The following is a 23,456-nucleotide window of genomic DNA, read 5'->3' as shown; positions in this document are numbered from 1 at the left end:
TCACTCCCAATCAACTCCCAAAGCGCACACACACACACACACACACACCTCCTTTGAAAAAGACAGATAGCCAAATCCTGGAGTTAAATGGTGCCATCATGCCCTACTTTCTAGTGGCCTCCACCCTGAGTTCCTCTTGAAAAAAGAGCAGCCCCTGACATCCAGAAGCTAGCCTGGCACTCACAACTAAGCCATGCTATTCTCCTGCTAGACGTAAACAATTCACAGAATACCAGCCTCAGATAAGGTCACGTAAAATGAGGCAAAGTGAGGCCACTTCATAATTCTGTCCAAGCACAAAAACAAGGTCACCGTGCCACCCTCAGAATACCAAACACACCCTTTTTTTTTTTGCTAAAATAAGTGACTGCTACGTGCTCACAATTACAGCTCTATTCTTCCTCTAGTCCTCCCCGTGGGTAAATCAGAACTGTCTTGGCTTTCTGACAACGTCCAATACAGAACACATCCTGCTGGCTTAGAACCTCCCCAAATGACCCACCCCAAACCCAAATGCTCTCATAGACTTTGCCTGACTTCTTTTCCTGAGACACCTCGAGCTTCCCCATGGTGTGTTCTCAAGAGCTTTTTTTTTTTAACATAAGAAGTGGGTTTATTTAGAGAGAAACACACTCCACAGACAGCGTGGGCCGCTTTATTCGATACCATGAAGTTAAGAACATGAGCTTTGGAGTCAAAAACCTGGCTCCAAATCCCAGCTCTGCATGACTTTGGCAAGTCAGCCTCTGGAACCTGCTTCAGGAAGACAGATCTCACTGGGAGGATTCCGTAAGATATGTAGAGAGTGCGTTAGAACAGCTAACAGCCTGTAAGAAATACCAACAGGAAGTTATACCATAAATCTGGTCTGAAGATCTCTGCTTGGCCTGTATTCCCCGGGAACATGCCAACTCATATCATGTTACTTCAATTTACTGCAACAAGCTTAATGACCAAATATATTCGTCCAAATTCACTGACCCTCAAACAGTAGTTGAGTAATAGCAAAACTCCTATTCAATAGTGGAAGAATGTACTACGGTATGAAGATGTAATGGATATATCTCAAGTTCTGTACATTATTTCCAGAATCCTAGCTACAAATGAGATCTCTGCCCTTACTGCCTTCACAAAGAAATCTCATAATCTCCTGACAATGTGATATTCTGGGGGGAAAAAACAAGACACTAGAGTCAAGAGACTTGGGTTCAAATCTTATCTCTTCCTCTTACCAACTTTGCGAAGTTACTGAACTTGAATCTGTTTTTTCTTTGCAGTACTACATACACACTTACAGGAATATTGGAAAGTTAAAATTTAAAAAGCAAGGAAAATTCAAATACAGAGCAAGCATTCAATTAGTGTGCCTCACCCTTCACCAACCTCTCCACCAAGGCCCCAGATCGCTCTCTCTCTCTCACACACACACACACACATACACATCACACACTCTCCTCTGTGAATATCTTTGAGAGACTGGTCTGGCCCTCTCAGCAGGTATAAGATGGTCTTCAGTGGACTTAAAACTAATGAAGGTGGCAATAGCTTAAACATTTAAAGTACTAAGGAATAGACTTAAAAAAATTTTTTGGAAAGTGATGGGCAAAAAAGAACCTATGAAATGTTCCTGAATATGCTCCATTTTGTGGGACATACTAATGGCTTTTGAGAGACTATATAAGACTTGGGGAAAGTGGAGGTTTTTAGTCCAGCAGAAAATGTCTTTCCTCTCTCCCAAGAGTCCATTCACAGAGCAGTTGGGGCCCCAGGAGACCCCCAGGGGCTTGAGTGGGAGTGAGGGGGCAAAGGGCAGAAAAACCAGGGAGGGAGTCTGGAAAAAAGTTTAGAGACTAGATGAGAATGGAATGCACCTTTTTTTTTTTTTAATTATTTTTGGCTGCGTTGGGTTGCTGTGTGCGGGCTTTCTCTAGTTGCAGTGAGCAGGGGCTACTCCTCGTTGTGGTGCACAGGCTTCTCACTGCGGTGGCTTCTCTTGTTGCTGAGCACGGGCTCTAGGCGCGCGGGCTTCAGCAGTTGTGGCTCGCAGGCTCTAGAGCACAGGCTCAGTAGTTGTGGTGCACAGGTTTAATTGCTCCACGGCATGTGGGATCTTCCCGGACCAGGGATCAAACCCGTGTCCCCTACATTGGCAGGCGGATTCTTAACCACTGCACCACCAGGGAAGTCCCTAGAATGGGATGCACTTTCAAGTCCAGAAGATACCAAACTTCTCTAGGAGCTAGGACAAGGATGTAGAGTCAGGAAACCTTCCTTAAAGAAAGTGAGAAGCCCAGGGAATTCCCTGGTGGTCCAGTGGTTAGGACTCGGCGCTTCCACTGCTGTAGCCAGGGTTCAATCCCTGGCTGGGGAACTCAGATCCCACAAGCCGCATATTACGGCCAAAAAAAAAGTGAGAGAAGCCCAGATGGAGGCAATATGGTGTAACGGAACCTCCACTTCCTCTTCTACCCTACTTAACTCTAATCAATAAAGTGTGTATAAAATTGTCATAAACCATAAAGCACTATAAAAAGGAGTGGTACTATAAGTGATAAAAAGCCATAAAAACTTTTAAAGTAGGACACTCCTCATATTAAGTATTTGTGGTGTTCAAACAGATCTCAGCAAGTATAGTAGGCTTATCTACAAAACTCAGAAAGCTTGGCCTCTTTGTGGTAAATGACAGCAAAAGACACACAGGGTGGGAAATTGGGAAAGCTCGGTTCCTCTGAGGCCAAACTGCCCAGCAGAGCAAGCAGGCAGCCATATGCCTCCTGCCAGTCAGGGGCTTCGAATGCCGTTGCAGGTACAGTGGCAGAGAAGGAAAATAAAGGTCTTAAAAAACTATTTTCCAGGGTTCCCTGGTGGTGCAGTGGTTGACAGTCCGCCTGCCGATGCAGGGGACACGGGTTCGTGCCCCGGTCCGGGAAGATCCCGCATGCCGTGGAACGGCTGGGCCCGTGAGCCATGGCCACTGAGCCTGCGCGTCCAGAGCCTGTGCTCCGCAACGGGAGAGGCCACAACAGTGAGAGGCCCGCGTACCGCAAAAAAAAAAAAAAATCTTCCACCTCCAGAAGTTTCATAGTGAGTCATTTAAATGACATGTACTTTATCTTGGTTGAAAGAATTACCTGAAGAATATCAATAGGCAAAGGACAGTGGTTTTGAACATTTAAAAAAATGCAGATGCCTTGTTAATAGCTGAAAATACATAGGGAGTTCCCACATGGTACTAATTGTATTTTGTTTCCATTGAATGAGAAATTGTTCTCAGTATGGATCCTCAAATTCCTTGCACACACTATTCTCTTCCTTTACCCTCCCCAGCCATGACCAGGGACCCACAGCCTCCAAATTGGAGGCCCCTGGCACAGGCTGTTGGCAATTACAATAGTTCAGTCTGCATTAGATTATAATTAAGAAAATTGGGATCGTTAACAGATACAAACTACTATACATAAAATAGATAAACAAAGATTTACGGTATAACATAGGGAATTATACCCAATGTCTCGTAATAACCTATAATGAACATAAATCTGCAAAAAAACCCTGACTCACTATGCTGTACACCTGAAATTAACACAATATTGTAAATCCACCATACCTCAATTTAAAAATTGAGATGGAAAGCTAGAGGAAGATTCTGCAGAGGAGACAAGAAGGTGGGGGAAAAGTAAGAAAACCATTATTATTTCTTTTCTAAATAAAGAAAAAGCACAGCATTTACTTGTCCCTACTGGGTTAAAGGTAAACCAGGCCAGCCCTAGGTAAACCTGTCACGTCCACAAAATGCACTTTTCTTTCTTCTCCTTCCCCACGTGGGTGGTGACTGCTGTCTTTTTGGAAGCCCCAAATCCTCCTATTCCCTCCCTCTCCCTGTTTGGGAAGGATATTATTTACACTAACTGGCTGGCACGCACTCATGCTGAATTTTAAAAATTAAGTGTCATGTAATAATGATGGATTGAGAAACCCTGGGGCACAGTTGCATAATACACGCTCAAGAACACCCACATCTACATTATTTGTTTCCATTCCCCTAGGCGAACAAAATATTCTTATTTCTGCTCTGAGCCAGTATCCATCCCCGATTACCTTCCTTAGATTATCCTCCCACATTTCCTGCCCCTCTCCCAGGAAGCTCAGCAGTACCAAATCAGTGCCACAGCCCCGCCTTCCTTCCAAATCAAAGGCCTCAGGAGCCCTGGCTCCACCCCTTCCTATCCTCTCACCAACTAGGTGTGCCCCTGAGGCAGCCTTGCTGTGCCCATTACTGATCACAATCAAGCACAGGAGGATGAAGAGAACAAAAACACAACGCGGCCCAGGAGCCGAGACTCAGAGGCACCTGCCACAGGCCTGGAGCTGTCTCACAAGGAGGCTGCGCACAGAAGAACAGGATGGAACAACAGAAGGATGAACACGGGAGAGCGGGGGAAGGCTTAGTCTCATCTGTTTTGTTTTTAAGCAGTAGGATTACTGACATGAATACATCTGGAAGCTAGAACCGAGCAGGACCCTACGGGGCCTTCCTGGAAAAGACCCACCCCCATGTCCTCCCCCATGTCTTGTTTGTAGAGAAACTTTAGCCTCCTAGGCCTTCCCTGAGTTCCAAAGAGTAAATTTAATCAGAGAAGTGAGAAAATGCAGAAAGAAAGGAAAACAGTCAAACAAGACAAAATAATAATAGTTTAGCCATTAGACAAAGTCAAGGACCTTTAGTTCCTTCTCAAGGGCTACGGATAATATTCTGAGCCATATCCTTTGAGCTTTTTGGCAGACACTGAAACCCCCATCAGGTGGAAGCAGTTAACTGTGTGCTGCCCACAAGCAAGTAGACCCCAGACCAGTTGGAACCAGAAGGTTGATGATGTTGACTCCTGGTTACATCACCACCAGCCAATCAGAAGACTGCCCATGAGCTGATCACACATCCCACAACCCCTCTTTCACCCTGTCTTTTAAAACCTTTCCCTGAAAGCCTTCAGGGAGTTTGGGCTTTTAAGCACTAGCTGCCTGGACTCCTTGCTTGGCGCCTGCAGTAAACGCTGCGCTTTCCTTCACCACAACCCAGTGTCTGTAGATTGGTTTCACTGCATGTGGGCAAGCGGACCCAAGTTTGGTTTGGTAACAAAACAATAGTAAAAAACCAAGATTGACCACCCAAAGCTTTTTCATATTTTACTACAGAGGTACTTCTGATGTATTATTAGTTAATATGTAATTTGTAAACTGCTACTTCATATCCTATACGTACAAAATCATTTTACAAAAATGTTCTAAAAACTAGTAGATAAAATGTTACTGGAAGGCGTATCTGGGCAGGTGACACCTGCCACAGGGCAGCAGCCATAGCAACAGTACAACCACCGCAGCTGCTCTCCGCCTGATGCGGTCCTTCTGCCACCTCTTCGGTCCCAAGTTCGCGGCATCTTCATTCTTCACCTTTCTCCCCTCTTCTTCGGCCTTCATCTCACCCGGGACCCGCCTCTTCCCAGATGACCATGCAGGATAAATGAGTAACAGAAATATATCTTCAACCCTTTCCTGGTTCTCTGGGACATTCAGCAATCTTATCTCCTGTGGCATTTTTTATCCCAGAAAATGTGTCACTTCAAACTTAAATAAATCTCCTTCAATCAGAGTTCTCAAATAGCCTTCATGGCATCTGCTGAGTGGTCCTTTTATACTTAGTCCTTCAAGTATCTACATTACAATATTTAACCCTCATGATCAAAACAACTGTTTTACATTCCATATCACCAGGAGTTCTGCTAAGGAAATATGAAAGAGGGAGAATCAGCTCAATAATTGGCTGCAACAAGTTCTTAATGTGTGCTACTAGGGGAAGTCTCTAGGCCAAAATTATTGCAATCAAATACTCAGTTCCTCCAAATGTCAGCAGAAGAGCCAGGGTCATGGGCCAGACCAGAAATCCACTGTGATGTTGACGTATAAAGGATTGTAATCCACAGAGAGTAATTTATAGTCACAACTGCTCAACCCATCTGTTCTCCAGACACGTGACACCTGATGTAAGAGCTTCATCCTAAAGATAAAGAACAAATGTGAAAGGTAAGAATTTAACATCTATTTCCACTGCTTTTTGCCTTGTCACAAAGTTTGGCAAATGCATCTTTGTAAATTATTGCACTTGTTGGGTTTCCTACTGCAAAAGTTTATTTTCTCCATCTAAGGTAACAGATACTAACGATAGCCATGTGTTCACATGGCAAACCCCATGGAAGACCCTGAGGACCAATGATCAGAAGAGTCCTTCATGCAGTGAGCCCCCAGTCTACAGGACAGAAGGATGTACAGTGATACATCTCATCCACTGCTGACAGGTCCTTGGATAAGCTTCAGGGGATCTATGAATGCTCCAATGTTGCTGGGAGAACTTTGTGTCTGCAGGCAGGGCGGGGACTCCTAGGAACCTCAAACAAAGTAAAACTGTATGCAGAGGAGGCTGAACGAAGTGGCACCTAACTTCATGAGGGTCACAGAGAAGGTAAATTTGACCAAGGTTTGAAAAAGAAGAAATTCACAGCAGAGAAGATGAGGGAAAGGACACCCAGGAAAAGAGACCACCCTGTGCAAGACACAGAGACATGTCAAAGAGCAGGATGTGTTTGAAGAAGAGGAAGTAATTGTGTGGCCAGAGCTTGAGGATGCAGGGAGAGGGGTGGTGTTGAACTGAATTGGTCTAGGAGCTGAGCACTGAAAAGCATGCATTTCGGTTACAGTAACAATGTGGATGGAGACTAGAAGCATAAAGTTGAGCTAAATAAAGTCAGAGGAAAATAATACAGCATGACTTCATTTATATAAAATTGAAAAGCATGCAAACCTAAACAATCTTTTGTATATGAATACAAACACATGGGAAAATAAGAAAACCAAGACACAGCAAAAATAACTTTAATTATCATCAAAATTCAGGAAAGTATTTCCTCTTGGGGTAGGGGGAAGATGTGGGATAAGGAAGGGCCACACAGGGAAAGGGCGTAAACTGGCTAGAGGACACGACCAGTGGTCATGGTATCAAGAATCTTCAGATTCTTCATACAGTTGATAAGTATTCTTTTGTATCTATTCATTAATTATTATTATTTTAATTTAGAGAGAAAAATGCACCCCTATGAGCAAAGGCTCAAAAGACACATGGAAGATAGAAATAGCTGTTTTGTTAAAGTGGTAAGTTCTAACAAAAGGGCTAAAAGTCTTTTCATATTGTTTTAAAATGTAGACTCTAGCAAAAAGGCTAAAGGCCCTTTAATACAGTTTCAAACATTAGGAAAAAAAAACCCACCAGAACAAAGAAATGTAGATTTTTCAGACATAGCCCCCAAAAGAATTGGTTTATCTGCCAGGATTCCTTGGTGAAAGGGTTAATTCCTGGGGCAGGAGCACAAGATGAGCCTAGAACAGCTAACACACCAGAGCAAAGGGAAAAAAGCTCGCAAAACGACTGCAGTTATGTCAAAGGATTCGGGAGCCCACTGGAAAAAGATAACATTTGCCAAAGACAATCTGGGCATCGAAAAGAATATTAACTACATCCAGAAGGCTGTAGGAAGCATCAACTCATCATTTTGAAATAAAAAATCAATGCTGATTCTTTCCCTTTATCCTGCCTTCTCTATAAGAACGGTACCCCAGGGTACTCAGACAGCTGAAGAAGGCACATCATTCTCTGTAGAAAAATCTATCTAATAAATGCAGAAGGACTGACAGAGTATCACAATTCTGCAATCCCTAATTGAATAATGAATTTAGGCAATGATCACCAATGGCTCCTAAAATAATTAGGTGAAGACTAATGGGGACCCTCACAATGACTGCATGAGGCCGACAACACGTGAACCCACAGAACAATCCTGACATCACCAAAACATGACCAGACATCGTGTCCCCTTGCTGGGATACAAAAGGAGATACATGGCACTATAGAGGAAGCGTTCTTGCCCCCAAATAGTACCAGAATCTGTTTAAGCCTCCAGATCGAAGACCTAGCTTATAAGGAAATGCAGAGGCACAAATTAAGTTATAGCACAGGGATGTGACTGGCAAAACCCACAATGTAGGAAATTCCATCAGACAAATGACCTGGTTTGTTCAACAAATAAATTACAAGGGAAAAAAAAAAGAAGGGAAGGGGGAACCTACAGATTAAAAGGGATTTCAGAGAAATCATTCAAATGCAATGTGTGGACCTTGTCTACAATCTGAATCTGAATAAACCAACTGTTTAAAAAAATTTATTAAAGCATTTATGAGATAATTGGGGAAATCTGAACACTGACTGGACCTTTGATGACAATAAGCAAGTATTGATAATTTTATATTAGGTATGATAACAGTATTGCAGTATTTTTTTTCTTAAATTAGGAAGTTGAATATTTTATTAGTAAACCGTTTCTTATTTTCCTGCAAGGCTGTTGCTTTACTGTATAAAAATAGCACCAGCAAACACAGTATATTTTGCAAAATTAAGAGAGGAACGTTCTTCACTGGACACCGTACAACTGACAAACTTTTCTCCACTGCCATTTATTTCCAGTGGCAAGTTCATTGAGTATTTTGACCCAAATCCAGGGATGGCTGTAGGCAAGTTACAATATGATATACGGTTAAGATAATAACGTTATCCTTGAATTACATAATTTTCGTAACTAGTTTTACCACAGATAATTTCAGGAATTCTGAATATTATAACTGGAGACTAGCCTAAAAATCATAGGTGTTGTGAAAAAGTTGCATAGTGTTTATGTGAAGTCATTAGGAAGTTCAGGGGTACTTTCTTCAGGTAGCATCGTTGCAAGTAGTTTCTTTTGCTAAAAGTTGCTTTTTAAAAATCTATCCACCACTAATTTAAGACAACTATGCTAGATTCAGTTGTTTCAAACTAGTTTATTTAGGGGTTCCATTTTCACTCCTCAACAGATTTTATGTATTTCTCATATGCTTCTTCACTCATTAGTTCATCTAGTTCTGAAGGGTTACTGAGTGTCATCTTGATCAGCCAACCATCTTCATAACAAGGTCTGTTGACAAATCCTGGATTTTCTGCTAGAGCTTCATTAATTTCAGTTACTTCTCCTGATAGAGGAGAAGAGAGTTCACTAGCAGCTTTCCCACTTTCCAAAGCAACAAATTCCTCGTTTGTTCAATTTTGTCCCAACTTCAGGCAGACTACAGTAAACAACATCTCCCAAAGCTTCCTGTGCAAAATTGCTGATTCCCACTGTTCCAACACCGTTTTCTGTTGTTACCCATTCACGTTTGTCTGTGAATTTACGACCTGACAGCAGAGCGGGTCTGGTGTGCAGCGCCCGGACGGCGCCTGCCTGCAGTCCCCAGGGCAGCGGTGGGCAGGGTGCGCTGGGCGCAGAGATGGCCCGCACGCTCCGCGCCGCTCGCAGCGTCGTGTTCGCAAGGGTGCAGCGGGTCTCCGCGCAGCACCTCTGCAGTTCTTTTTTTAAGACTTCTTTTAAGGATACTATTGAAATATTTACACAGGAAATGCTGTGATATCTCATTTGCTTCTAAAGAATCCAGCAGGGGAGGAGAAGAAAGTGGGAGAAAGAAGAGAAGCCATGAGTTGTTAACTGCTGAAACTGGGAATGTGGTACATGTACATGTGAATTCAACAGATGTTCCCTCTGCTTTTGGGTCTGTCCGAAAATTACCTCAATAAAAAGCTTTGAACAAAATAAACTGGTTTATCTGATCAAATCTGGCATAGGACTAGTGACAGAAGAGACTACGCAGGTAGCCTGCCAGGCGCGTGGATCCAGGACTTACCGTTCTATATTCACCTCATTGCCTTGGTCTCTCTTGTGGAAGATCATAGTATATTTACCCACTTCAGGCAGTGGTCGGGTTATTTTCATTCTATGAAGCTCAACCCTGGAAAAATAACAGAGGTGTTAAAAAAAAAACTCTATCCCAATTATCTACCACTAGGCACTTAAAAGAGAATCATTTGCAAAAATTTACATATATGTGCACATACACATATCTTGATTATTTAGGTATTAAAAGAAAAAGAATTTTCTTATGTTGGGCCTCAGGCAATAAGTCCATAGAAGAATCACCCTTAACATTTACTACTGAGGTACAAAGAAGATGTGTCAATTTACACTTTGTCATTTTCCAGAAACAACTGAGAAAATACACCTTTAAAAAATCAAGTCTCTTAGGATCCCTAATTTACTTAGTGTTTCCTTCTTTTAACAGGGAAAATAATGACTGTTAAATGTCACAAACCTAGGTTCAAATCTAGACTTTGTTATTTACAACCTTGGTAAGTCAATTTATTATTCCAGGCTTGGGTTTCCCGAACCGTAAAATGGCAATGGTGTTACAGAGCTGATCTGACAGCCTCAAATGAGACCGTCCACATGGAACATTCTTTGCAAACTGTAATGTACTATATAAGCTGAAAGAGGGTGGTGCCTGTTGCACAGGTGAGTAAATAAGTATTTAATAAAGAAATTTCAGCAAATGTTTATGCTCAAATCAGTTGGTTTATCCATAGCGTTAGTCAAGAACCACTCTGGAGGCCATGATGTTCTTATCAAATGAAAGCAAAACTTGGGGCTCCCCTTTACCTTGAAACCGAGGAGCAACAGGAAAAAAGAGAGTGAAGATACATCAGTGTAAAATTCTACTAACCGTCCCATCTGGGCAGTGAAATAGATTTGGGGAACATGATGGATACGGTTGACTCCGAGCCCTTGCTATTCCTGCCCTGAAATCTAGCAGGTACCCTCTGTCCACTTCATAAGCCACGGCCACACAGGCTGCTGATGGGCTGAGCTGCCCATCACTACGGCCATTTCTATGCAGCCTTTGGTCAGGGAGATCCGTTCCCTCCTGCCAGAAACATTCCAGAGACTCTCAGCCTAGACCTGGAAATGAGACCAGCATGGAGCCCGGCTTCTTCATGCTGAAGCAATGGAAAAGCAATGGAAAACATCTGGCAGCCACACGTATATTAATTCAGAACGCCAGCTGAGAAATTTTCTTTCTAAGAGGCAACAACAGGAGGAAAGGGGGGGTCTCCTAATAGAAAGACCTTGTTACAAGTCTGAAGATACTGGCCCCAGGCTCTTGAATAATTACTTATTTCTGGGAGTTAGGGATACCCATAACTATCTGGCCATGAAACCCAAGTTCAGGGAAGGGGGCTGAGAGGGGAGACCAGGCATATCCCCTTTGAACCCCCCAGAGCAGAAAAGAATCCAAGAGAATCTGAGGGTCATGCCAGCAGCCCCGAGTCAGGCCAGGGAGTCAGGCCAGCAGCTGCTCCCACGGAGTGCGGGGCTGGCTCGTGTATAAGGAGAGGACATCTTGGCCTGCTTCGGGGTGTGCAACTCCTCACAGGCTGCTGACACTCCCTGCTCTGCACGCTGGGAACCACCAGGGTTGCCTGGGGTCTGAGAGAAAGCAGAGGCTTAGAACAGGCCTCTGGCCACTTTCCTCAGGTGGCATTTTGCAAACGCACTGGTCTGGGACTTGCCATTCATGGGTGAGACTCTATCTCAGTAGGTAATACCTGCTGACAAGTCCACAGAGACCTCCACCAACACTCCCGGACCCCGGACACCCATTAGCCAGGACTACACCACCCTCCATCATTTCTGAACTGCCAGTGGCAAAGAGCGATTTGGGCCGCCTTGCTCACCCCCCACCCCCTGCCACCCTTCAAGCCCAAGTCGGAGCCTCATGACCTGCTGGCCTGGCCTCCACAGGAACCACACACAACCACTGCTAGCAGAGCCCCGTGAAGGGGACCTGTCTCTGTTGTTCACCTGAGTCTGAGGTCATCGTCTTCGCCTCCCCATCCCCAGTAGTTGTTAGAGAATCCATTCACCTTGAAAAACTGCTCTCGGCTTAGGGCGGTAACACCCCCAAAATACCCACTGTAACGTAACCTGGAGCGAAAGAGAGGAGAGAAATGGTTAGAATGTTAGTGCAAAGTCCTTTTGTTCTCCACAGATGCTTCAGAAGTCTCTGACTGCAGGGCGGGCATTCTAGGAACACTTTGAAGACCATGCACTTCCACCCACCCACTCCTGCTTGACATCCACCTCCCCACTTTCTTGGCCTTCCTTGTCTGGCCTTCTGTCCTCTGTCTGGACAAGCTCTCACATCTGCTCACTAAGCAAGGTGCCACCCACCTTTTATTGTCAGTGTTTGTGTGCAGAGGTACCTGTCAATGTGCGCTATAGCATCAGATCTGGATGAGAGATCTCACCTCGTGTGCCAATCCAATGAACGGCTGTGGCTGCCAAGGGCTCTGGGTTAAGAGCATTCTGAGGCTGCACCCAGGTTCGGCGTGAACGAGTGGCTTTTTTACTTTTACTTTCTTTTAGGGAGTGGGGTGGAGACCAGGAGAGAGCTCCTATACACACATTTTATGCAGACCTCCACTTATATGCATACAAATCTCCGTCTCAGAGTCTGTTTCCTGGAGAACCCAACATACCTTAATAACCCTGAGGTTTCCAGCTTGGGCAACTAGGTAGATGACGGTGCCTCTCACAAAAACATACTCATGGGGGAGTTGTGACAATGAAGAGTGTGCTGATTTTGGCTCTGTGGCACAGGGACACACAGTTACCAGCAGAGGGCAGACACTTAGCCACCTGCAACTGCACCTGCCAGCAACTAGAGGGGCTTTGCCCAAAGGAGGAAAGGCAATAACTAAGGAGGAGGAAGACAACTCCTACCTTACCTATGCAAACCTCCCCCAGACCACAGAAAATGAGGCAGTTTACATGATACATACAATAAAGTAGAAAAACATAAATGACAAACCAGGACGAGAGGAAAACTTCAATCAGATAGAAGATTAGAATAGGAAATATATTAGAACTCTGATCTGCAAATAAGATTCTTTTCAGCTTCTAAAAGAAGGTCATGGATTTGACTCTGAGCTTCTTGCATCCAGATCAAAAGAGGAGAGAGACACATTCAATCACCTGGTTTACATTAGGAAAACTGTCAGTTACTCAAGGAAGACAAAGGCTTCCTGATTTCTAGTTATAAAAGAAATGTCTGGCCAATTACAATAGCAAGTTAAAACAGCAACATTCGTACAGAGGCTGTTTTTAGAGTGAGTAGCATCTGATAAAACCCACGATCATCACACCAAAGTTTTACTCAAGATCAGTTCCCAGCAGGAATGCCCAAGAACTCATTTTCTTATGGTCCAGCTTAATGCAAAGATAAAATCTAGAATCCCAACAAAAGGCCTGTCCTTGATACAATCCTGTGTATCCATACTCCAAAAACAAACAAATGAGAAAACAATCCTGTGTGATTGTAATTTCTCACCACAGATGTCTAGAAAGACTGGGCAATGGGAAGTTATCACCCATGTCAAGGGTCTGAAGTACAGGTATTCTGTGTCGTAGAGAGTGACATCTTAATACCAATGAGTGGGCAGATGGCTAACACGCTTCTGAAAATACCAAGGTACCTGGCCATGGTATGCTGCTTTCTTCAGTGCAGAGGTGGCTCACAGACCAGAAAGCAAAATCTCCAGATAATGATCAAGTTCCCCAAAATAAAAAGTCCTGGGATTCTCTTCCAGACCCTTCTCCTACCCTCTGGTCCCACTGCCCCTGGAGCATGGAGGCAGGAGTGGGCATCTGCCCCTCATCTTCTCCCCTCCTGCCTTGCTCCATCCCAGCTGAACTGACCTTTCTCCTGTCATTCCTGGCTGTAACCATGTGTCAGCAGCACTCTAATTCCTTCCACAGGCACTCCAAACTCCTTACCAGACTGAACAACACCTGCCTAACCTGGCCCCTGCCTACCCTCATCTCTAGCGTCTCCTCCCTCCACCATGCCAGACATTCATTCTCCAGCACTAATGAACTACCCGCCTTTCCTCAAAACCTGTGCCATGTTCTCTCTTGCTTCCACATCTTGGAACTCTGCTGGGAAGCTCCCACTGATTCCACAAGATGAAGATGCCACATTTCCTGGACCACACCTTTAAACCCTTCCCTAGGTGTTTCTTAAAGAGAGTGTGCTCTCACCCATTGTGGCTTATTCTAGGTATTTGTTTATATCCCACACTTTACACAGGGACTAGGTTTAAAGTCTGTACCTGAGGCAAAGATCGCCTGCAGTCAGCGTTACTCTTGGAAATCTCTTGAACAGGCCGAAGTGAGAAACCTACACAATAAGAGCAACATGGAAACCAAGAGCAAGGGAGGCATCAAGAGATTCACGGTTTGCAAAAACTTCTTTAGCACTATTCTGTACCCAGTTCTGTACAGATCACTGGGATCTCTGCTTAAGACAGCACTAACCAACAAAACCTTGCTGTCATCTTCAACTTCTCCCTCTCTCCCAGCTCTCACTTCCTCCCAGCAACCAAAGCCTGCTGAGCCAACCTCCCAAAAGACTCCTAACTGATGTTACAGCTCTCCCCTCCATCCTCACCCTCACTCTCCAATCCAGGCTCTCTTCCATGGATGGATCCGACCTGGGATCTTTGAAAGGCTTGGTAGTCGAGGTGTGATTCACAGATCAAACCCTGCTGCCGAAATATCACCTGGGAGCTGGTGAGATACACAGACTCTCACAACGGAATCTGCATTTCAACAGAACCCCCAGATGATTCATATACACATTTGAATTCCAGGCTCACTGGCTGAAAATGCAAATCTGATCCTGTCATCCCAGCTGACACGCTATTATAGCGACCAACAGATTACAGCCCGCAGGCCTCATCCGGCTGACCACCTGTTTTTGTATGATTTGTGAAGTAAAGATGGTTTTTACTTTTCTAAATGACTGAGAAAAAATAAAAAGAAGAATATTTCACACACACACAAAAAGAGATTCATGGTTTGCATCTCATGCTCACTTCCCAGAGTAGACACTGGTGGAACCTCCCATTTTATTTTATAGCGTTATAGCTCTCTCTCCCTTGGCCTCACCCCCACCCCAAACTCTCCCCCTCATTAGCACGTGCTCCTAGTTGAATTTGCAGAAGTGAAGTGCAAAGCTGACACAGCTCCACTGCAGCTGCCTGTCTCCCCACAGCAGTACACACCAGGGAGTGCTGTGGGGATGGGCACTCGGCCTCATTCAGATTGGTCTCAGGGTCCCTAGTGCAGTAGCAGCCCACATGTGAGCACACACGAAGGGCAGGGCTTGGTGGAGGCTGACAGGTAAGTGTGCACATATATAAGTGAACATATAATTTCCCTTGTGGAGAACTTTCTTGGTCGCTATTTCCCCTCAGTTGTTCTCAAATAGGAACTGGTACAAAATAAGGTTGAAAAGCAGCTATGCCTCTCCGTGTGTGTGTGGTGGAGGGTGGGATGGGGCGGGGGGGGGGCATGAAAGCAGAAATGATGGTGCCTCGGCTCTTCCCACAGTGACTTTGAGAGAAGGGAACTTGTCCTGGGTGTCCTGGCTCCTGAGCAGACCACTTGATGGACATGCCCCTTCCCAGTCTCCCTCCGGACTCAGTCTGGAAACAAACATCACAGTCTCACAAAAGAGGCCTAAAAGCTGACCTGGAGGCACACTCTTGTTGTCTCTTAGAGGCAGAAGGCAGGGAGAGATAGCTAAGTTACTTGAGTTCTACTCAGCGTGGGAGCCCTTGCAAAAGTTCCACCAGGCGGGCCCTTACAGGCGAGGCTGGCCGCCATTTGCAAAGCTTGGACTATTTTCCCTCCCATCTTCTCTCCCTTTTTATCTTTGTGATCCTCTGCCAAGGCTGCTGGCGGATTTTTTCCTAATAAGAAAAAAAATCGAATTTCTCTAATTCCTGTTTTGAACTTTAAGTGATATATCATGGACCATCTTTCCTATTTCTCATTTTCTGCAGACACGCTGGACACAGTGTCTGCACAGCCTTGATGATAACAGGCCAGGCTTCTGACCTAAGGCAGCTGTGAGCAGAGCCGCCTTACCTGTACCCAGTGCTGTTCCTGCCAACCACCAGATGCCTGGGCTGATCCTCACACTTGTAAAGGTTCCAATCGTTCTCGGGCACCAGGTCCACATCATGGAATATGAAGCAGTCCCAAATTTCATCCTTGAGAGCTTCTAGATAGCCCACATTCAGGAGTTTGGCGCGATTAAACTTTTTACTTCCAGCCTATAGATATGGAAATTAAAACTTGAAAAGCTCCTGAGACAAGATTTCACACTGTTCCCCTGTTCAGTTCACATGCAGGAGCTGGTATTATTCTTGCTAATGCACAAGAGTATACATATGACATGAAAATCTGACACAGTAGATGCAATAACAATAACAGGCCTTTTGTGTTTTTCTTTACGCTTCATACATACTTGTATTCCATAACTAAAAACACCTTGAAATGAGGAGCTGTTGTTTAATAGGTTTGGAGTTTCAGTTTTGCAAGATGGAAGATTAGTTGAGATTATTTACACAATAATGTGAACAAACTTAACCCTACTGAACTCTACAATAAAAATGGTTAAGATAGTAAATTTTATGTTATGTGTATTTTACAACAATTTTTTTAAAAACCATAGTTTTAAAATACTAATAAAGATAACTCTAAAAAAATTTTAAACATACCTTTATTTATTCCATGTAAAACCACAAAACCTTTCTTACATACCAGTCATGCCAAGTAGAATCACTGCTTCACTGTTCAGCTCTTAGCTAATCCCAATCTTACCCCATGTAACAAACTTACACTAAGCTCCCCCAAAAATATAGCTTGCCAGAAAGGATCAAGAAATCCTGACCTATAAACAGAGAAGGTTACTGCTCATATACCTAAGCTACTTAAAAGTCTCGTGGAATCACTGTAAGAGAACCCGGATTTAACACTTCATGGCAGACACTAATCCTCATAGTGGCCTTACAGAGGACATTCGTTACTGGGTAAGGAAAGAACACAGTAAACCAGTAATATAATCAAAGCTATAGTATGAAACATTTTTTTACAGTAGTAATTTTTTCATGGCTATTTGGATCCAATTCCTTAAGAATAAATTCCAGTTCAATAAACAGTTTATCATAACAGAAGTACAGGCAGTTCTCAAAACTCACCACAGTACTTTCCTGAAAAGAATAACACAAAGCAGACATATTTTTCTATTCATAAAATTATATACTGGGGGGGTTGCTGTCCTGAGTAAGAACTCTGAATGACTAACAATGTTAAAAACAAAAATAATGATAAACCAATGTAACAGTTAAATTTTGTTTCAAACCCTCACAAAATGGGGATAGATGTAATATATACATGCACATTAATTTTTAAGACCCCCAGTTTATTATAAAGTATACACTGCAGAACAGCATCCTCTGATCTGTCAAAAGTTTTCCTAAAACAAATATTACCAGTTATAACCAATATTAGGCATATAGTTAATGATATTACTTGCATTCGGAGCATTTGTAAGGATCTGAGGGGGAATTATTTGGATGGCCCAGGACAATTCTGAAAAGATAGCCCTGTATAGTTGTTGATGTCTTATTTTTCTTTCAATAAATGTTAATAACAGATAGAGGCACCTTAAATCACCCACTCCACTTAGAGCTAAACTCTTCAAAGCAGGCTACACTAATACTTACCGTGCTCCTACTAAATCATGCTTTTGGAAGCCAAAAAAGTGAATCATAAAAGTGAAAACTAGTGGCGTCCCTGGTGGCGCAGTGGTTAAGAATCCGCCTGCCAATGCAGGGGATGTGGGTTTGATCCCTGGTCCAGGAAGATCCCACATGCCGTGGAGCAACTAAGCCCATGCGCCACAACTCCTGAGCCTGTGCTCTAGAGCCCGTGAGCCACAACTACTGAGCCCGCGTGCTGCAGCTACTGAAGCCCTCACGCCTAGAGCCCGTGCTCCGCAATGAGAAGCCACCGCAACAAGAAGCCCGCGCACTGCAACGAAAGAGTAGCCCCCACTCGCTGCAACTAGAGAAAGCCTGCGCACAGCAACGAAGACCCAACACAGCCAAAAATAAATTTATTTTTTAAAAAAAAGTGAAAACGAAACATAATGTTCTACATAATAGATAGTGGCAAAGTTAAAGGCAGAAAGGTGGAGACAGTCATAGAATTCCATGGTGGTTAACACACAGTAGTCAACTCCTGTCTAGATCCCCATTGAATAGCCAGACTCAATAATAAAGCACAGTTCCAACATCTCATTGTGTAGTGTATAGCAAATGCAGAAGGCAATGTAAGGTCAGTTCCAGGGAAATATCTTTGGGCTTCACTGTCCGCAATGGAAGGGCTCACGAAAGAAAACAGGCTTCCTCCAGAGGATCACTTAAGAGCCAATAAAATTTCCCAGCACTTATCCCATTATTCCACACTCTGGGACAAGAAGTGCCTTTACTACTTTCAAGGATAAATGAGGTAAGAGACCTCACCTTTGATGATAGTTTGATGCCCTTTTACCCAAGACAGACGAAGCGCCTCACAGAGAGGAGGGTGTGGCGGGCAAAGGCCTGGTCTGCCCACACACTCACCTGGTGGATGACATAGATGCCATACTCCAGCTGCTGCCTCTGCAAGAAGGGGTGAAGGTGTTCTAGCAGGTACAGCAGGTGCTTCTCTCTGTGCCGGTGAGGGATGAGGATGGCGACCCGCTGCAAAGCCCTGCATTCCTCAGGGTGATACCGGCCTCTGTGCACCTTGGGGTTTTCTGCCTGTACTTCTTCCAGAGTGAGATCTGGTTTGAAAACAAGCTTGTTCTGTCCTTCTACAATAAAAACAGGACACAGGGACTAATACGAACAACTCGTCAAAGGCTGACAGGCTTACAGGAGCTAGTACATGTCACACACTTTGTGCCAGTTGTCTGGCACACAAGGAGAACTACTGTAAAGCCTCATTTGGTCACAAACTATAACCACAGAATCTATGACTCAGGTTATTGGCTGCAAAAACAAGCAAATGACATATAAGACCATTCTCTTGTGCTGGGTAACCAGTCCTGGTTCTATGATTCATCCGTAAGTAGAAAATACACTCTGTTCTGAGGACCCTGGTGAAGAGCAGAGGTCAGGGGTAGACTGAGCAACTTCAAATTTGCTCTAACCTCTTTTCCTTCTCAAAATTCCAAAGGGGGGAAAAAAAAAAAAGGAAGCCTCACCCATGGAATGAATGAATCAATCAATCCAACTTTTTTTGTTGTCATAAAAAAAAAAAATTCCAAAGGAGGGTGAAGTCTCTTAAAGATCAAGAGCATTCCATGGAATCAAGCTCACGGACAAGGCCCTTTTCCCCAAGGTCCTTCCCTAAGCTCTTGAGAGCTATTCTAACTGCCTGAAACTAAAGCAGCGAAAGGAAATAGAAACTAGCCTCCCTCCCTAACTCAGCAGTAACAGGTATGGGCAACACCGCAAGAATCCTCCCATTGTTCCACGTGGCGAAATCCCCAATGGGGCATTGCTCAGTGAGTCTGGACACAGCCTGACTGGATGAAACGCAAGACCATCCATGGTAACCAATCTCGTGCAAGGCTTTAAAGATAAGGCTGAAGCCACTGACCCTCGCCTCAGACCCGAATGAACAGGGAATACTGACTGGTAGGAGAGGAGGCAGAGCTCTGGTTAGGGAACACGCTTTTTACAGCTTGGGACCTCCCTGGCGTCCAGTAGGTTAGGACTCTGCGCTTCCATTGCAGCAGGCACGGGTTCCATCCCTGGTCGGGGAACGAAGACCCCACATGCCACGCAGCATGGCCGAAAAAAAACAAGAAAAACTCCACATATACTGTTCAAGGTACTTGCAAATTGAGCTGTCTTCTTCTGGAGCAAAGCAGTCACCCACCTTTCCAATGTATGTCACTGTGCCTTGCTTCATGTGACCATCTCCTACCCTGGCCATGGCTGCTTAGACCAGGCTCTACTGTCCACAGCATGGCTGACAGACTCTGCCCAACAGCACCAAGAGCAAATAACTGACCTACAAGAGCCTTTCCACAAGGGTCTACACACAAGACATAGAGTCGGCAGGCAGTAATCCCTACAAACAAACAGTAAGGAAAGGAGTTACAAGGAAAGGCAAGCTACCAGAGCTGCTGGGAGACGATGGGATGGCTGTAGAGATGTCTTCCTGTGTAGCCTGTCCATAAACCCCATCATCTGAATTAACCTGACCATGTCTCTGCTCTCGGCCCCGGAAAGAGCCCCATGCAACAGGTCTGATGTAAATCAGTCCCCTCGCTCACTCCCTCACTGTAGTAACTTAACATGTGCCCAATCTTCGGGTGCCTGCTTCCACTCACTCTAGCAGTCTCCCTTACCGCCCCCGTCATATTTTCTCAAGTTTTATTCCTCCTTGGGTCACTAATGGCCCATCTTAATTTGTCGCTACTTATGTCGCCCTCTGGATCCATACTCAGTACCGTGTCACTGCCCATCTGTTTTCATGAATGCATCTGTTGCTTAAGTATGTTGAGAGAATTCTGAACAAGGGGGATGATACAGTCAGACCTGCATTTCAGTAACTCATTTTGCTATCTCAACTTGTGTAATCTGTGAGCAGAACAATTTCCCTTGAACAATCCGGAATAATGTTTTGGCTTTTCCGTGACTGAGTACAGAGAAGCAGCATGCCAGTACGATCACACTACAAGTCTGTGATGCAATCAGGAAAAAGGATCTGCAGGTTTTGTGCCGCTAAAAGCAAGAAGCCTCTGAAGAGCCCTAGACTGCCCCCCCAGAGAGCTAATTAAGTGTACGCAGAGAGCCACCTCTGTAGGACCAGGGAGGAGCTCTGGACTTCATAGAGCTGGAAAGGATCACCGTGCCCTCATCCCGCCTGCATACTGTCTCCAGGGGAAGAAGGGCAAATGTGTAAACAATACACTGACCAGCACAACAACAAAATGTGTAAACAATACACTGACCAACACAACAACAAAATGTGTAAACAATACACTGACCAGCACAACAACAGAAACAAAGGTGGAGGAGCACCCAGGGAGCCTAAGATTAACTCTGGGGCAGTCCCAGAAACCTTTCTGGGAGAGAAGTGATCTAAACTAGATTTCTGATGACTAGACAGGAATCCGCCAGACACACATGGGCTGAGGAAAGGCATTCTGGAAAGACATTCCAAGGATTATCTGGAGAACTCTAAGCGCTTCGATGTTCTGGAGAATCAGAGGTCTGACAGAACCTTTGTGGGTTACATAGAATATCGCTGTGGAGTTTTTCCTAACTAACGTGCTCCCAAAGACCAACTTCTTATTCATTTAAATTGATAGGCAAGATGTCAAAGGAGAATCAAAACATACAACATATTTAAGAAATAAACACAGAAATAAACTAAGACAACACTGAAAACATACTATCCTGTCCCTCGACTCCATACGGTGGGCCAGGGGGATGTTAATAGATATGCCATGAGTGGAAGCTTGGACGTGCTGTCATTTCCCTGCAGATGCCAGGAGAACATGCCCAGGTTAGCCCGCTGGTCCCAGGAGGATGAGAAACACTGGGAGCAGAGCCACCGGCCTGGGTCAATCGACCCCCAGCGCATCACACACGCCTATTGACATGCCTGCTGAGACTTCTGCAGCTGGAGGATCAAATTGGGCATGTTCACGTAATAAATACTATCTGTCAGCAATACAAATACAGCTCACAAACATAATGTTGAGCAACAGAAGCCAGACACAATAGAGTACATAGTGTATGTTTCCAATTACGTACAGTTCAAAAAAATCTAATGGATGGAATATAAGCTCAGAGTACGGGTCGTGACTCAAAGCAGCATCTCTGGGGCTCTGGGAAGATTCCATTTCTTAATTTACATACTGGTTCCACTGGTATGCTCATTTTGTGAAACTTAAGTGAGCTGCATACCTGATTTTTGTACTTTTCTGTACATTTGTTATATTCAAATAAAAAGTGTATGTACTACTTGTTAAAAAGAAAAAATAAATACTTACTGAGGTGTGGAGACACAGAAGAGCAGTTGTTAAGGTCTGCTTTTTTCACAGAGGCTTCCTCTGTCACAGTTCCTTTCTTCCCCAAAACTATACCCTTGTTCAAACTAGCCATGAGATCCTTTGCTTTAGAAATCTCTTGAATAGCACCCACAAAGTAGTTACTGGTGGCCCACCCAACCACCGTCAGGCATAAAGTAAAGAGCAACAGTAATCGGAATTTATAGGAAAGGTGGAGAGTCACGTTGAAGCTCATGTCTTTTATTATGCGAGCAGTCGGTATCTCTCGGCCTCACTGCAGGCAGGAAGCTTCAAGTTCAGCTTTTCCAATCTGATTGCAAACCTGATGACAACTGACAGTGCAATGCCTGCTTCTGCTTGGTAGTTCCGCTCCAGCAATCCCTAAAATGCAATCACAAAGACATGCTGTTTCAGATGGAAATCCTATCCTGAAATTATTCACATCAGCACAAACTGAAAACCTATCCCCAACTGATTAACAGTAGTGGGAGTTCTCCAACGAGAGTTTAGAGATCAGAAAACCAGAGATTTTGGATGTAGAAGGATCCAACCATCTATATACCACAGGAGTTCTCTCTGGGTTCTCACCCCAGCTGTCATTCACCCCAGAAGAAAAGCCATTTCCAGATACCGCACCGGTGGAGAAAACAAAGAAGAGACGGTCAATGCCTCCTCAGTTCTGAGCTGGCACAGCCCAAAATACAGTCCTAATGGTTCCCTTTCTTAGTTGCCCCTTCCTGGCACAGCTTTAAGAGAAGGTGAACTCTTGTTCTAGGGCATATTTTGATCCTAAGAGAAAATAAGGGAAAAGACAAAAGCTCTTCTCCCTCTGTAAGAGCTGGAAAAACATGTTCCTTGAAACAGAGGATGAAAAATCAAGGATTTTTCAGTTATCAATGTTATCGTCACAATGAGACATTGGCACAGGGCACATCCCAGGAGGCTGGGGAGACGGCAAGGAACACAAAAGGATGCCAACACAGGAGGCCAAATATCTGTAAGAATAACAGAACTACAGCACAGTGTTTAAGATCTGGGGTTTGGGTTTAGACAGAAACTATGAAACCTCGAGCCCATCACTTCACTGAGCCTTGGTCTCCTTACCTGTAAAATGGGGATAAAAATTGTACCTTCCTAGAGAAGTTACTGAGGGACTGGATGACCTAATATATTAATACGTAAGTGTTAGCCCACCTCCTGATGCACAGTAAGCACCCACTAAGTGGGGACCATCACTGTTGTGATCGTTATATTATTTTACTTTACATTAAATGACTCTAGACTAGGGATGACCTACAGGCAGACACACTGGTGGCTGCCGGAATCACCACTCTACTGTACTGTATTTCTGTCAGGTGATGGGTTGTTATTTTGATTTCATACTTCAATTGCATGTAGTGGGATAGTATGAATTCACCTGTGAGAGGTGGCTATGCTCTTAGTTCCTGAAAAATCCAGTTTCTGAGGCCACATAGCTGAGGGCCCTCCCTGGACCATGGTAAATGCAC

The 23,456-nt window shown here is 44.3% G+C and overlaps 1 protein-coding gene across 2 annotated transcripts; it reads right to left on the bottom strand.

Annotated features, from left to right (window-relative positions):
- Positions 1–5,171: 5,171 nt before the first annotated feature.
- B4GALT4 (beta-1,4-galactosyltransferase 4) lies at positions 5,172–22,329 on the bottom strand. 2 transcript variants are annotated; one of them, XM_065876336.1, is made up of 6 exons: positions 21,931–22,329; positions 18,497–18,729; positions 15,954–16,141; positions 11,823–11,945; positions 9,811–9,915; positions 5,172–6,052 (listed from the first exon to the last, which is right to left on the bottom strand). In XM_065876336.1, the coding sequence occupies exons 1-6, from the start codon at positions 22,181–22,183 to the stop codon at positions 5,920–5,922; spliced, it is 1,035 nt and encodes a 344-aa protein (XP_065732408.1). In that variant the 5' UTR covers positions 22,184–22,329; the 3' UTR covers positions 5,172–5,919. The 2 variants fall into 2 exon arrangements, 1 of the variants encoding a protein (XP_065732408.1); XR_010655840.1 differs by having other exon boundaries at positions 5,657–6,052; positions 11,885–11,945; positions 21,931–22,328.
- Between the last annotated feature and the right edge of the window lie 1,127 nt (positions 22,330–23,456).

Source organism: Phocoena phocoena, chromosome 4 (assembly GCF_963924675.1).
Source record: "Phocoena phocoena chromosome 4, mPhoPho1.1, whole genome shotgun sequence".
In the NCBI taxonomy this organism is placed as follows: domain Eukaryota; kingdom Metazoa; phylum Chordata; class Mammalia; order Artiodactyla; family Phocoenidae; genus Phocoena; species Phocoena phocoena.
The sequence above is the reverse complement of the archived record's forward strand: the minus strand, read 5'-3'. Positions and strand labels throughout refer to the sequence as shown.

What these genes read in the sequence shown, in the direction of transcription:
- B4GALT4 (XM_065876336.1), bottom strand. Translation starts at nt 22,183, where the DNA reads ATGAGCTTCAACGTGACTCTCCACCTTTCCTATAAATTCCGATTACTG. An exon ending in GCATCTATGTCATCCACCAG is followed by an intron (nt 16,142 to 18,496) that starts GTGAGTGTGTGG and finishes CCATATCTATAG; the next exon opens with GCTGGAAGTAAAAAGTTTAA. An exon ending in GACGATGACCTCAGACTCAG is followed by an intron (nt 9,916 to 11,822) that starts GTGAACAACAGA and finishes TTATTTTTCCAG; the next exon opens with GGTTGAGCTTCATAGAATGA.